This window comes from Sminthopsis crassicaudata, chromosome 1, assembly GCF_048593235.1.
Source record: "Sminthopsis crassicaudata isolate SCR6 chromosome 1, ASM4859323v1, whole genome shotgun sequence".
Taxonomy (NCBI): domain Eukaryota; kingdom Metazoa; phylum Chordata; class Mammalia; order Dasyuromorphia; family Dasyuridae; genus Sminthopsis; species Sminthopsis crassicaudata.
In genome coordinates, this window is record NC_133617.1 from 236,194,155 (window position 1) to 236,210,735 (window position 16,581).

General features: G+C 33.9%; 1 protein-coding gene across 3 annotated transcripts in view; it reads left to right on the plus strand.

Annotated features, from left to right (window-relative positions):
* TTC39C (tetratricopeptide repeat domain 39C) overlaps positions 1–16,581 on the plus strand; it is a 127,301-nt gene that overhangs the window by 61,273 nt on the left and 49,447 nt on the right. For all 3 annotated transcript variants that reach the window (XM_074276878.1, XM_074276885.1, XM_074276892.1), the window contains one exon: positions 949–1,117. In XM_074276878.1, coding sequence (XP_074132979.1) covers positions 949–1,117 — 169 coding nt within the window. The remainder of the gene's footprint in view (positions 1–948; positions 1,118–16,581) is intronic.

Consider the following 16,581-nt stretch of genomic DNA (forward strand, 5'->3'; position numbering starts at 1 on the left):
TATAAGCAATAAAGTAACAGTTCTTTTTAACCTATTCTATAAGTTATATTGGCTCTATCAGTCTTAGGTATTGATTATTGAATTTTCAAAAGCTGAGTATATTATAATCATCCATTCCAATTAATAGCTAGATGTAATTTATGATTAAGTTTTAGAATAGTGAGGAAAAGGTTTTATGTTATTTTTTAGATCATTTGTCTACTGTAATCCAGTCTGTTGAAATTTCAGATTGTAGCTTATTTTATTATCAGTGTCAAGTTATGAGACCCACACCACTAATCTTTGTGAGTTATAGCTATTAGGATCTACTATTGTATCAGAGTATATTTATTACACTGTAACTATGATTGACTGTCTTTGTTGTAAAAAAGGCAGATTATATACCCACTGAAAAAAGTGGAAAGGACCTGATAATTGTCTTATTTAAAGCAGCTAAAAATACGTAGGATCTTAGATTTAGAATTGGAAAGAACTTTAGAGGCTATCTACTCTAACTGCTACATTGTACAGATGTGGAAATTGAGGCTTTGATTAAAAGGTTAAGGTTTTTAATTTGTATGTTGATTAATTAAATTTACTTTAAATTTTTGTTTGCCTTCAATTTACAAGTAAATGATTGTTTGAATTTTGAGTAATTGTTGTTTTGACTATAAGTGACCCAAGAAATGGAAATGTTTCCATTTCCTTTTAAAACTTAGTTATCTAATTGAAAAGAACAGATTGCTTTTTAACTTGCACTCAACTGAGATTTTCAAGAGTATTGACATTTCTAAAATATATCAAAAGATAGTATTTTTATTTCTAGAGGCTATACAAATCAGATCTGGGTCAGAATAATATTTTGAATGTGCTAATGTTTGGGGGATTCAGGATATATGCCTTTAAAAATAAAGATTACAAAGGCCATTGAAATTGTTTGTTAAACTTCACTATCCTAATTTTCTTTAGATTAGCTCTGCTATGGTATCACACTGTTGTCCGTCCTTTCTTTGCCTTGGATGGCAGCGATAACAAGGCAGGCTTGGATGAAGCTAAGGAGATTCTTATGAAGAAAGAAGCTGCTTATCCAAACTCTTCGCTGTTTATGTTCTTCAAGGGACGAATACAGAGATTAGAGGTACAATATATCAGATTTTTTTAAAAGAAAAATATTCATTGTATCTTGTACAAATTTCAATAAGTATATTATAAAACAGTGTCAACCTTAATTACATGCATTTTAATTAAAATTCCTATAGAAAATTTTTTTCATTGTTGCATATGGGTAAAGTTTTCAGATAATATTATATATTCTACAAAATCAACCAGAAATTTCATGGAAGGGAGCTTTGTTCTTTGTCTGCTTGTGACATTATGGCCAGAAAAAAAATAGCACGAATATTCAATCATTTTCTATTTAGATGAAAGAAGGATGACACACGATAAATGTATTTTAAGCTTAACAGAGAGAGAAAATTTCTCACAGTTTCCTCACCCAATCAGCAAATATTTATTATAATAATTTATTAATAAATTTTATACAGTTTTTAAACAGTCAGACACTATACCAGGATAGAGATACAAAAAAGTGGAATAACCCATGCTCTCAAGAACTTACATTTTTATCCAGGTCCCCTAGCTCTAGATTCAACAGTGTACTATGTCCACACAGCCACATTCTTATTTAAAGAACTCTGCAAAAGTCCTGCTTCAGGTCTAGAGGCAGCATCTATTTTAGAACTTTTAAAAAATATATATTTTAGAATTCCTATGGGCCTCATCTCATTTATCTACTTTTTTAAACCATCAAATGATAGAAAATGCTGCTGGTTTTTATTTGCAAAATGTATGCATGGGTGATTTTTCAACATTGACCCTTGCAAAATCTTCTGTTCCAATTTTCCCCTTCTTCCCCCACCCTCTCCCCTAGATGGCAGGTAGACCAATACATGTTAAATATGTTGGTTGACTACATTATAACACAATATTACACTGACTAGAAAACAACTCTGTATATGCATGTTATATATATATATATATATATATATATATATATATATATATATATATATTTCAATTATAATTATTTCTTGATAATTTGGAAAATTCAGAAATATTATAGACTTGGATACATAAACAAAAATCTATATAATTTAAATGAGGGTGGCTATTGATAGAACAAATGTTGATTGACCCATAGTGCAAGTGAATAAGTTGAGAGGTCTAATTTCAATTACTTGCCATCCATATGATTAATTTGTCACTCTAAAGTCCAGGAAGGTTATTGGCCAGCTAGTGTTTCTTGAAAACTGTGATGATTCAGTCTGTGTGGTCAGAGCCTTATTTTACTTTCTTATTACTTGTTTAATATATGAGACTTCCCTAATGTTGCTTTTCTTGTAGGGGGAACACCATTCTCTTAACTGCATCCATTTCCTACTTAATACAATTATTGTTTGTCCAGAAATTTCACAATAGGAGAAGTTAATTTAAAGCAGCACTTAGTTATATATGACACTAAACAACAAAGTAGCTATTTGTTCTCATTGCAGCATTATTTGTAATTGTAAAAAAATCTGGAAGCAGTCTGAATGTTTTCTATTGGGGAAATGATTAAATAAATTGTAGTATACTACAATTCAAACAGGGAGAATATTATAATTCCATCAAGACAGACAAGTATGAGGAATATTAAGAAATATGGGAAGTTTTTATAAAATAAGACAAGCAGAAAAAGCAAAACCCAAATAACAGGGTTCATACTGATTTTGACCATGTCAGAGAAAAAGTAATTGAATAAAGGTACAAAAAAGCTTGTTCAGGACTAAAATGAAAAAATATATTTGATCATTTGAATTTTATTTACTTACGTATAAATTGGTATAAAGAGTAATCCATTGTTTTTATATTTATTATCATATAAACTATTTTTTAAAAACTTAATGTGACAGTAAGCAGACTAATAAAATCAGTCAGGCAATAAACATTGACTTAAGTTCTTATGTGTCAGGTTCTAAGCTAAGCATTCAACAAACAGAGAAAGGCAAAAGGCAGTCCCTGACCTTAAGACTATCTAATGGATAAGACAACATGCGCTCACAAATATGCACAAAAGAGAATTAACTTTGCAATGTCTCAAGTACTAGCTTCTATTATCATCAGCCCATTTGATTTTTGATTTAAGTTATTGACCCAAAGGTTCAATTATATTCAAATAGATCCATGGTCTCATTAATGGCTATTCTCTCCTGCTGTAACCCATCATTTAACTGTTCATCCTCTGAGATTCTGGTCCATGTCCTCTCATAACTACATCCCAGGAAATCTTTCCAACTAAATGAGCGCTTTCCGTGCATTCTTTTGACATTGCAAGATTACCAAGGAAGCATGTTTGCTATCCATCAGTATTCCTTGTTCTCTTTGAGACTGATCCATCTTTTTTTTCTTTTTTTTTTTAAGTGTACATATTTATTTGGTTTCACCACTCAGTCTTTACAAGTTCTTATTTGTAATATGTTATCACCTGCTCATGCTTACTGGGACTTTTGGTGATTTTTACTTTCAGTTCTTCAGAGACTGTAGAATTTGATGACTTACTGCCATTCACACACCCCTGGAAGTATATTGATATTAAGTAGATGGTGTTTTGTTTTTGTTTTGAAAGAAAGTTTGGCATTTTAAAAGGATTTACTATTTTCAAAAAGTAATCCATGTCTTATTTATTTTTATTATACTGATGAACAATAGATTGTTCATTCAACTTCATCCCATCATCTGGACAATAGACTTTCTGGATCTGCTTGATTTTACTTGTATAGATAGTTATACCAAATTCCTTTGATTGTGGATCTCTTTTAGGATGCTCTTTAGTGTTTCAGGTCTTGATGCAAATAGGAGTATCTGGAGAACCTCATTATCTATAGAGAATTCTTCCTTAACAGACTCTGCAGGATCTTCTCTCTGTCAGTATTGAACACTTTCATTGCAAAGCAATTCTCAAATTTTTTTTTCTTGGCAATGGCAGTAAGAATCTAGGATTGATTGGTCATTAATTACCTTCTCCTTTTTTCCTCTCATTTTCATCTACAATATTAAGTAACTATTCTGAATTTTAGGTGGAAAAATTTTTCAGAATTCTTTTCTCTAGAGTTTGGGGTTGTCTTTGCATTATAGCTGAAGGTATCATATCCTAAATATAATGGTTTTTAAGGCATTTTAAAAACCCAGTGACCCTCAGGATATATCATATAGAAGTAAGGAAATGTTTAACTAATTTCAGCTTTAGCACCTTGAAAATTATTGCAGAAGCTGAAGTTGGACTAGTAGGGAGTAATTCCCCCCTTTTAGAATATAAGTTCTGAGAGGTTTCTTTTAAAAAGATACTGGTAATTCTGCTGCCTCAGTTTAGCAGTTTAATAAATGCCAATTATAGTTAACTGTGAAGGTTAAAATAATATTCTATAGAATAATGTGGTTGAGAAATAAAGGATTTTTTTGTTTAATTTGGTTGACTACATTATATCACAATATTATATTGACTAGAAAACAACTCTGTATGCATGTTATATATATGTTTCAAGATTTCCTTCAAAGCAGCTGAAAATCTATATAGGTAAGCATTTATGCTTCGGGAAATTTTCCTTCTGTTTCTGTTTTATAGTTATAATCAAATAATTTTAAGTTAAAATTTGCTTTAGAAACTGGTTAGTCTGGTTGGGAATTGTGGTTCCAATTGTACAAAAACAAAATTCATTTTTCTACCCTAGTTAGTTTTTATTAGGGACTAGGAAGATGGCTGACAAGTAAGTAGACCCTGTTATTGATATGAGTGTAGAAGTAAATCAGAATATCACAGAAACTAATAGCTATAGCTTAATAATAAAAGCAAACTAATAGTTATAGCTTAATAATAAAATCAAGGCTCATTAGATATATTTGGAGATTTTCTAGCAGTCATAATCTGACAAATTTTCATTCTTACTGAATTTGTACTTTATATAATTAAAGTAGTAATCTATGTTCTTAGGTATGCTATTTGCCAAATAGTGGAAATCAGTGTGGGATATTCAAGGTTAGTTATTCAAAGTTCAAAAATGATTTAGTTTGGAAGGGTTCCATAAAATGAATGTTCAGTAGTAACATTATGGTTCTTTTGCATATATGTCTTTATGCAATATCTAACTTAATAATTCAGTAAACTTTATTAAGTATAACTACTTTTTGCCAGGAATTGTGCTAAATGCTGAAGATATAGTTAATAAGAAGAAAAAAAGTACTTGTTCTTAAAGAGTTTACACTTTAAGAGAGAGACAAAAGGAGACAGGAAATTGGTTACTGATACAGGGACATCTTGTCCTTGGACAGATGCAAAGTGGAGTGGAGTGGGTATCCATTTTCTGACTTCTAAAAGAAAGACTTGGGAAGAGTTTGGTATTCTGCCCTTCAGTTGGAGAGCAGAGGAGGATGAGGGAGGTAGTTTCAGTCAAGGCTTGAATGAACAGCATGGTGATAAATTTAAAAATGATAAGCTTCTCCTGGGAAAGGCAGCTTATTCTATGCCATCCAAACATATGTGTGTATGTGTGTGTGTGTATGTATACATAACCCTAAAAATGTTACCCATGTTAAGAGTTAGCTTAACTCAAGAAAAACATACATTTAATAACATCTAAATAATTCAAATATTGTAAAGATTTGTTCATTTATTAGAAAAATAATTGGGAATAGATGATCATACAGAATATAAACTTAAGAGATTATTTTTCAGTTTTTGTTTTTCCTATGTAAGAACTTTCCTGTTTTAGCCAAGTCTTCATTTACAGATCATTGAATACCTGACACACTAAGGCACAGAAAAACTTTCAGATAAACTATTAAAAGCTACTCCTGTTGGAAATCATTCCAAAATGAAGATAAATTATTGGCAAAATCTAAGTGGCTTGGAAAAAATATGGTTTAATTTGAACTAATTTTCTGGAGCATAGCTTCTATATAAAATGAGCTATAACTTACACAATCACTCTTGATCATTCATGACATGTTCAAACTTTGCCTTAATAAATCTGTGATCTATTTCAGAACTGATTCAACTACCTTAATAGTAGTTTCCTATCTGTTAAAATAAAATCATTTCTATATTTTGGTATGTCACTTAGTGCCTTCTATGTTGAACACTTTCTTTTTTTTTTTCCTGACAAAGGTATTTATTCTGTAGAAGTTAAAGGTATTTGTATAGTCTCTACTACAAGTTTTTGGTATCCTTAATTTCTTAAGCCTGAAATGTATTTTCTAATGTACCTTTTGCTGTCATCATTTATGCCTATCTTTGAATTAAAGTGACCAAGAATGTATATATATGGAGCCTTACTTTCAAGGCTCTTAATTGAGTTCTTTGTGGAAATTATTTTTCTAATTATTCTTTGCAAAAGATTCTGACATGCATTACAATTTTTTTCCATGATCTTTTTGCAAATACCATGACCACTACAACATGAAAAGACTCAAGTCCACCATTAAATCATGTTTTCCTTTTCATGCATAGTAAAACTAACTCTACCAGTTTCTCTGCCTCTCCAAGGAGAACCTCAGAACAATACTTTCATTTAACTGCTCCCTTCTAGCTTTAACTTTATGAGCTTCCTTCATTTGATCTTTTCTACCATCAGTGTTCATATTTAAGTGGTTTATTTCCTCCTCTGGTCTGCCATTGATTATTGGACAAGGGTCTCACATTTATAATATCAATTACTAAGTCAATATTAATATAATTAATATCTACAGAATAATATAACTTAATATATCATAATTTATATACTTCATATATGAAAACTGTATGATTCTTAAATGTATGATCATTTACTTTAACTAAACTGGTTTACATAATTGTCCATCCATAACATTCCATCCCGCTTTTGTGCATTTTCATAGTGTGTCTCATGTCTGGAATGGTCTTTTTTTTTTTTTTTTTTTTTTTTTTTTTTCATTCAGGACTATACTTAACTTTGCTGAGTATGATATTTTTGGCTGAAACCCTAGGTGATTTTTTTTTTTTTGCTGTTTGATAGTAGGTTCTAATAACTGTGATCTTTTTTTTTTTTTTAATTCATTTTTCCAAATTATCCCCTCCCTCCCTCCACTCCCTCCCCCCGATGGCAGGTAATCCCATACATTTTACATGTGTTACAATATAACCTAGATACAATATATGTGTGTAAATACCTTTTTCTTGTTGCACATTAATTATTAGCTTCCGAAGGTATAAGTAACCTGGGTAGATAGACAGTAGTGCTAACAATTTACATTTGCTTCCCAGTGTTCCTTCTCTGGGTGTAGTTGTTTCTGTCCATTATTGATCAACTGGAAGTGAGTTGGATCTTCTTTATGTTGAAGATATCCACTTCCATCAGAATACATCTTCATACAACATTGAAGTGTACAGCGATCTTCTGGTTCTACTCATTTCACTCAGCAACTGTTGATGTAAGTCTCTCCAAGCCTCTCTGTATTCCTCCTGCTGGTCATTTCTTACAGAACAATAATATTCCATAACCTTCATATACCACAATTTACCCAACCATTCTCCAATTGATGGACATCCATTCAACTTCCAGTTTCTAGCTACAACAAAAAGAACTGCCACAAACATTTTGGCACATACAGGTCTCTTTCCGCTCTTTAGTATTTCTTTGGGATATAATCCCAATAACAGCAATGCTGGGTCAAAGGGTATGCACAGTTTGACAACTTTTTGGGCATAGTTCCAAATTGCTCTCCAGAATGGCTGGATTCTTTCACAGCTCCACCAACAATGTATCAGTGTCCCAGTTTCCCCACATCCCCTCCAACATTCATCATTATTTGTTCCTGTCATCTTAGCCAATCTGACAGGTGTGTAGTGGTATCTCAGAGTTGTCTTAATTTGCATTTCTCTGATCAGTAGTGATTTGGAACACTTTCATATGAGTGGATATAGTTTCAATTTCATCATCTGAGAATTGTCTGTTCATATCCCTTGACCATTTATCAATTGGAGAATGGTTGGTTTCCTATAAATCAGGGTCAGTTCTCTACATATTTTGGAAATGAGACCTTTGTCAGAACCTTTGTTTTTAAAAATATTTTCCCAATTTGTTACTTCCCTTCTAATCTTGTTTGCATTAGTATTGTTTGTACAGAAACTTTTTAGTTTGATGTAATCAAACTCTTCTATTTTGTGATCAATAATGATCTCTAATTCTCCTCTGGTCATAAATTCCTTCCTCCTCCACAGGTCTGAGAGGTAGACTATTCTCTGTTCCTCTAATCTATTTATGATCTCATTCTTTATGCCTAAATCATGGACCCATTTTGATCTTATCTTGGTATATGGTGTTAAGTGTGGATCCATATCTAATTTCTGCCATACTAATTTCCAGTTTTCCCAACAGTTTCTTCCGAATAATGAATTTTTGTCCCTAATGTTGGTATCTTTGGGTTTGTCAAAGATTAGATTGCTATAGATGTACCCTTTTTTGTCCTTTGTATCTAATCTGTTCCACTGATCTACCGGTCTATTTCTTAGCCAATACCAAATGGTTTTGGTTACTGCTGCTATATAATATAGCTTTAGATCAGGTACACTTAGACCACCTTCCTCTGACTTTCTTTTCATTTAACTGTGGTCTTTTTAATGTAGCCACTGATGGGTTTTGTGTTTTTCTAATTGTGGCTTTGCTGTATTTGAATTTTTTTTTTCTTCTTGCTCATGATACTTTCTTCTTGTTCTGGAGGGTTTGGAATTTGGCTATGATATTCCTATAGATTTTCCTTGTAGGATCTCTTTCAGGTGGTTATCAGTAGATTTTTTTCTATTTCTACTTTCCCCTCCTCACTTCAGGCCAATTTTCTTTATTTCTTATTTTATTGTATCAAGATTCCTTTTTTTTTTTTTTTTTTTTTTAATTGTAGCTTTCAGGTAGCCCTAGTTTTTCAGAAGGCATTTTCTTCCTTAAGATTCTATACATATTTCCACAATTATCATGTTGCACAAGAAAAATCAGATCAAAAAGGAAAAAAAATAAGAAAAAAAGTAAGCAAAAAAATGGTGAAAATATTATGTTGTGATCCACACATTATCATATAATCTGTTATTGCTCTGTACAATGTTCTCTTGAATCTTCTTACTTCACTTAGCATCAATTCATGTAAGTCTCTCCAGACCTTTGTGAAATCATCCTGCTGAATGTTTCTTATAGAATAATAATATTCCATAACATTCATATACCATAACTTATTCAGCCATTCCCCAACTAATGGGCATCCACTCAGTTTCCAGTGTCTTGTCACCTACAAAAAAGGTTGTTAGAAACGGTTCTCACGTATGGGTCCTTTTCTCTTTTTTATGATCTCTTTGGAATACAGGCCTAATAGAGATACTGCTGGATCAAAGGGTATGCACATTTTGATAGCACTTTGGGCATAGTTCCATATTGCTCTCCAGAATGATTGCATCAGTTCACAATGTATCAGTGTCCCAGTTTTCTCGTATCTCCTCCAGAATTCATTATTATTTTTTCCTGTCATCTTAGCCAATCTGAGAGGTGTGTAGTGGTATCTCAGAGTTGTCTTAATTTGTATTTCTCTGATCAATAGTGATTTAGAGCATTTTTTTACATGACTAGAAATGGTTTTAATTTCTTCTGAAAATTGTCTGTTCATATCCTTTGATCATTTATCAGTTGGAGAATGGCTTGCATTCTTATAAACTTGAATCAGTTCTCTCTGTATTTTAGAAATGAGGCCTTTATAAGAACCCTTGAATGTAAAAATTTCTTCCCAGATTCCTCCTTCCCTTCTAATCTTTTCTGCATTGTTTTTGTTTGTACAAAAATTTTCTAACCTAATATAATCAAAATAATCCATTTTGTATTTCATAATGTTCTAATTCTTCTTTGACTACAAATTCCTTCCTTCTCCTCAGATCTAAGAGGTTTTTTGTTCTTCTAATTTGCTTATAGTATCACTTTATGTATAAATCATGAACCCATTTTGACCTTATCTTGTATGAGGTCTTAGGTATGGGTCAGTGCCTAGTTTCTGCCATACTAATTTCCAATTTTCTCAGAAATATTTGTCAATAGTGAGTTTGAGTTCCTATCCCAGAAGCTGAGGTTTTTGTGTTTATCAAACACTAGATTACTATAGTCATTGAAATTGTCAATTGACTATTTCCACCAGACTGGAAATTTTTCTTTGTCAATTTCCTGGGGGAAAGGTATCTGTATTATTTTGTTTTTTAAGGTCTCTGGGATATCATTAATTCTGTTGTTGCACTGTGATTCTTCAGTCAGTCATTCAGTCAGTAAACATTTATTAAATGTCTACTGTGTGCCAAGCAATCACTGTACAAAGTGTTAAATAAGAGTCCTTTCTTTCACTGAGCTCATGTTCTAATAGTTTTCAAACAGATTAGATAATTCAGTATTGGGTTCTTGTGAGTTTGTGGTTCTAATAATTCTAACTGTCCTGCATTGTGTGAAATTCTCTTTTGAGTTTAAAATGTGCTAGCCATTGCTTTTGAATTTTTTGGGGGGAATTTCTATTGTATTCTCCATATTGGTCATTATCGTCACCATTTCTTCACATTCATTTTTTTCTGTTTTTTAATTTTCTCATGTGATTTTTCAGCTTCCTTCCATCTCTTATTTGGTCTCCTGAATTCCTTAGCATTATTATTTTCTGTTTCATTTCTCTAAATTGGTGGCTATTCATCCCAGGACTTCATTCAAGATGGGATTTTCTACTGATTCAGTTGCTCTATAGTGTATAAAATTATATTAGCATTCATTTTTGCTTCATTGTTTTGACTTTTATTTTCTTGTTTATTTTTAATAATTTCTCTTGCTTTTGATGATGTATTTTTGGTGGGAGCCTGATACTTTTTGATCTAGTTACTCCAACATTTTGTATCAGTTTTTTCTCCAAAGGTGGTTTTGTATAGTTCAAACAAAATAATGAATGGGAAAATTGTTAAGGTACTATAAAAATAAAAATAATTCTTACAGTAGTGGTTATTACAGATAACATGAATGTTTTATTTTATTGTTTTATTGACATGGTGGGTATAGATGTCAAGGAATAAAGAACAAAAAAGGTGTTAGTATGTACAAGGAAATAAAAACCAGTAAGAATTTTGCATACTTCATACTTCCATACAAAGGTTGTGCTTTTGTCTTAATTGTCTAATAAAATGAGATATAAATGTTGTAAAATCTGATATATGATTTTAAATATTCTTAAAGCAAAGGCTTGACCATTTCACTTTTTTGTTCAAGAATCTTTGAAGTAATTATTTATCTCTAGAATAAAATACATGGTCATTTCAGGTCCTTTACAATATTTCTCCAACTTTTTTTTTCAATTCATTTCACATTGTTCTCCTCATTCTCATGTATTCCATTATAGCCACACTAGATTATTTACTGCTTCTCATATATGACATTCCATTATCTATCTCTACATTTTTGCTTGTTTCTTGGAATTTCTAGCTTCTTTCAAATCTCAGCTCAATCGACAGACACCTCCTATATTAATCATTTCCTTAGCCTCCCGCAGTTATTAGTTTTCTTCCCTCCCAAATTACTTTTGTATGTATTTTGTGACTACATCTTATGTTTATTTATCTGTGTATGTGTTGTTTCTACCAGGTAGGAAAAACCAAAGGCATCTCAGAGGCAAGAATTGTTTTATTTTTGTCTGTCTTCTTTTCCCCTAACATAATGCCTTACATGTAATAGTTGCTTATTTAAATGCTTGTTGAATGAATATTAAGGAGTATCGTTTCTGAGTATGGGATTACTCTAAAACATAGAGATTCTTCATTTTCAGGAGATAATGACACAAGTTATGGTAGTTCATTCATATAGTACCTGCTGCTACTAGGTAAACTGAAGCTGGTGAATTTCTTGAGCTTGGGAACTTGGAGATCAGCATATCTAAAATTGTTACACTGAATCTGGGATTCATATGGTGAGCTCCCAGGACAAGGAAGCTACCAACCTTCCCAAGGGAGAAAAGACTGTTCCAGGCAGAAAAAATACAGAAAGTTAAAGCTTCTGTGCTGATCAGTAGTGGGATTGGCCTCTGAGTAGTCACTGCACTTCCATCCTGAGTGAGAAATGGAGACACAATCTTTAAAAAAAAATTGTAATTCTGACTTAACACCAGACTAAAACATTTTCAGCCTCTCTATAGTATTTTTATTTGAACAGAATTCCACACCCGACCAGGATTAGAAGTGACAGCTTAAATATTATTATGAGATTGATGCCTGTATGATGAGACAACTTTCTCAGGAGATTTTTCCTGTAATAACATATCATTCTGACTAACACTGTGATCCAGAAATTGAATCATCCGGGTAGATGGTAAAAATATTCCTTCTCCTTAACTATTATTTCAGAGGGAGTTTTGTACTCGGTCAGCAGTAGAAATAACTTGCCGTTCATAAGCCTATGACTTTGAAGCATATTTATTTGTCCTTTCTCAGAGGACCAATGATATCACGAGGATGATGTCACTTTGAAATGATCTTTCACGTATGGAAAGGTATGGAAACATTATAAAACTAATCAGAAGAAATTATTTTGACTATTCATTCCTTAGTTTTTATTTTAGAAGCAATAGGAAATTGCTTAACTACATTATAAGCCTTGGGACATTGATAGAAATTTTGTGTTGTGTGAACTTCCAGAATGAGCATACCTTGAAAACTGTTTATATTTATATTTACATACATACACCATAAGGTGATTGATTTTTGTCATCTTTGGATTATTATTATTATCCCCATTTTATAGATAAGGAAACTGTAACAAGTTAAAAGACTTGCCCAAAGTCATATAGCTAATAAGTGTCTGAAATTGAATGTGAATTATAGCCTTCCAGACTCCTGACCTGGATGCCTTGAGGCACCCCCCCCCCCCAATAAAGTGCTTTGTTCTCTTACCTCTTTTGTTCATGCTATTCTCTATGCTTTAAGACTTCTCCTCTGGACCCTGCCCCTCCCCACCCCACTTCATCTGCTTAATTCCTGTCTTGTCTTTTGAAAACTAATCTTGTGTGCAAAGTCCTCTTCGTTTCTCTGGAAATAAGTTGCCTTTCCATTTAGACCTCATATATAATATTTATTTTGCACCTTTCTAACATATTATCTATTATATATAATATTGTGTATGTTATATGTGTTGGTAAATCCAACAAGAGCCTGATATCTAGCCCAGTATAGTGCTTTCTGGAATATAGAAATTTACCAAACATATGGTACATTGGATTTGTTTCATATCAGTTTAGATGATACAGTTTTTTCAAAGAATTTTAATAGCTGAGCTCTGATAGCAGATGAATTAATATTGTATTTGATTTATTAGTATTTTACTTTGTTGACCTTTTCAAGTCATATAAGTGATGAGAGTTAGGTAAGGGGTACCTAGATGAAATTAGGGTTAATTGAGGTCTAGTGGCAGGTTCGGGGTACAGGGAGTCACATAGAGGTCTCCTGGAACCCCTTTGGATTCGGCACAAGGATACAGAGTTAAATGAGGTCTAGTAGTGGCGCAAGAGTCCCTTGTAAAGGAATTTACAGACCCAAAAACCTAGATTAATAAAAGAGGTTTATTATGGGGTTTGGAAGTAAGGTTAAAGGTAGAAAGACGCCAGGGCTAGCACCAGGCGGACAGGAACCCTTGGCATGGCCAGTGTAAGGATGCCATGTTTGGGGCTCCCATTGGGATTCATGGGGGCTGGGAATTAGAAAGGAATCTTAACCCATATCATAAAGATGCATATTTTTTCTTTTTAAACTTCTTCCCTTTCTTTTCCTTTGGATCTGAGTGTTTTCAAATAGGTAGATAATTGAATGGATTTTTCCAGCCTGTATTTCCAATATTTGCAACTGTTTTACTTTGCATGAAATTCTGTGTGGTTTGTTTGTTTGTTTGTTTTCCATACACAAAAAGGAAGAGAGAAGGGAATGTGTATTACATCATGAAGTATTTAAAGGGAAGATAAGTGGTTAAAAAAAACAGGAAAGAATTCATCATTGGAGTTTATTTAGACCCAGACAGAAAAATAATGGGTGAAGACTTAGGGAAAACTTAGCACAAAGGCAGCCATGATAGTGAAAGGTATTGAGTTCATACTATCTAAGAATTGGTTAAAGGAACTGAAATACAAGAGGCACTTAATGAATGTTTCTTATGTGCCTCTTGTATTTCAGTCAGTGTACTAAGTGCTGGGGATTCACAGAAAGACAAAGATAGTTTCCCCTTTTAAGAAGTTCAATGGTCTTTTCAGGGAGACAGCATCAGCTTCCAAAAAGTAGTGTATAGGAAAGAGTGTAAGTGATTAGCAAAAGGAAGGGGTTAGCAATGAAGGGTAGTTGGGGAAGGCTTCTCATAGAAAACAGGATTCTAGCTTGAATTTGAAGGAAACCAGGAGATGGAAGGAGGAAGATGTTCTAGGGATGGGAGATAGCCAATGAAAATACCCGGAGTATAAATATGGAAATGGAGAATCTTATGTAAAGAACATCAAGAATTAGGAGAAAAAATGATAGTCCCTTGATTTAAGGAAAAAATTCCTAACAATGGAAAAGTGAATTGACTGCCTTGGGAGGGGATAAGTTTCCCCACTGGACATGTTCAAGCAAAGCCAGGTTGAGATATGAGGTTCTTGTTCAGAAAAGGATTGAAGTAGCAAGCCCTCTAAGTGTTTGCCTGCTCCCAGATTTTGATGTCATGATTTTGTTTGATATTGTAGAAACATTTTACCTTGGAGCTCTGTGTTATAAAACTTCAAGTACATGAACTAGTAAAGATGTTGTATTCCTGTTCCCTTGGAAACTTTTGAAGTATAGATGACTGATGAGGAGTAAATTGGAGCTCTAAATAAAGCTGCTTGCATAAGCTTCTCATAATCTACCTGCTTTTTATTCCCCTTTTCCATTCCCTCAATGGGACAGGTTAGGAGATGATCCCTCATCACTGTATCCCCATTCCCCTCCTCTCTGTTCCCCCTCCCCTCCTCTCTGTCCCCACTCCCCTCTTCATAGTTCCCCCCCCCCCCGAATTTGCAAAGGAAATAGCAAGGGCCCCTGCCCAGTACCTCCCAGTCATGTTAACAACAACAAACCTCTGTGTTAGTTCCCAGATCATTCTTATCTCCAATATTGTGTGATAAGAAGAGATAACATCTCCCCAGGACTGATCTTGCTGAAAAAGAACATCTGTAAACCCCTCAAAAAGTTTCTCCATTATGTGGGAAAAATCCCAAAAAAGGAGGGGCTTTTGCACGCTAATAAAGAGCTGGCCATTTCTCTCGGGAGGCTAGGCTTAGAGATAGCTAAATCAGAGTCCTGGGCCGCAGCTGTAGTCGAGTCAGGCTGCAAGGGAGGGGGTAGGAGGGTGGAGGCTCTGGGGCAGGGAAACCTGATTAGGAGCAGGGAGAGAGTGGGATGAGAAAGGATCACTGCTTCTCAGCCTAGAAGGACAAAGCATTAGAGTATTTCCAGAGTCCAGCTCTGGGGGTAAGTTAGGAGGGTCCTGCTGGGATCAGCGTCTCTCCCCAGTTCCACCTCGGTAAACTTAGACTGAAACATCCTGCAAGTTAACCGCATTTTGGGATCCCCGGAGAGGGCCCAGAAGGCCTGTACATATGCAACTTCTGACCATTTACCATGTCTTCTGCAATATAGTTCTAATTCTCTAATAGTAGAAAAATTAATAGAGCCATAATTGGCTAATGTTCATAATTCCCCAGATTGTAAAGGGGCCACACTTCATTGCAGAAGTGAATAAGACTTTTTAATTTTAAATCTTTGAGGCTGAATTTTTTTCTGTTTCTCAAGAGATATCCCAGAGGTGAATCTTTAGAGATAAGGGGGAAGAATTGACCCATTTTTGTCACCACACAAGCCTAAAAATTTCCACTTTTATAGCTCAACCTGATCAGACGTCTCTGTCATTTTCAACAAATGCTCCCCTGTCTCTGTGCAGGAGAACTATTTGTCCAAAAACAGGAATTCATTTGCACCCAGCGTCCTGAGCCAAACTATCCTCAGAGCTTTCTAGCTCTCACAGTTCAAGGCCACTATATTTCTTAGGAATTTTTGAACTGTCCCCCGTTATAAAAGGAAGATATTTCCAGCTTACCTCCATAAAATTTCCCATTCTAGAGTTACCAAATGATGAGGAGTAAATTTGGTGGCTCTCTAAGCCGAGATGGATCAGCTCTTCTCCTCCTGGGTCTGATTAACCTCTCTCCTTCCCCAAAGTAACCAAGGGCAGGTTCCATAGCGAATGAATTCCGCTATTCAACTCTGTATCAAAACAAAGTCTTTATTGATAGTAAAGGAATAGACAGGCATTTGACCTCCAGGAAGGCCAAACTGCCTGCAAGGGGATGCCAGTTGGCACGTACTAGGCTGGTATAAACCGAGTGCAAGGATTCCATTTTTCAGAACTTCCTTTTATACATAACTAGGGTCCTCAAAACAGTGTTTGCACAGAGATGTTATCCAAGAGATTCTGGAGATATTTGTAAATAAGACAGGAATTTCTTTTAATT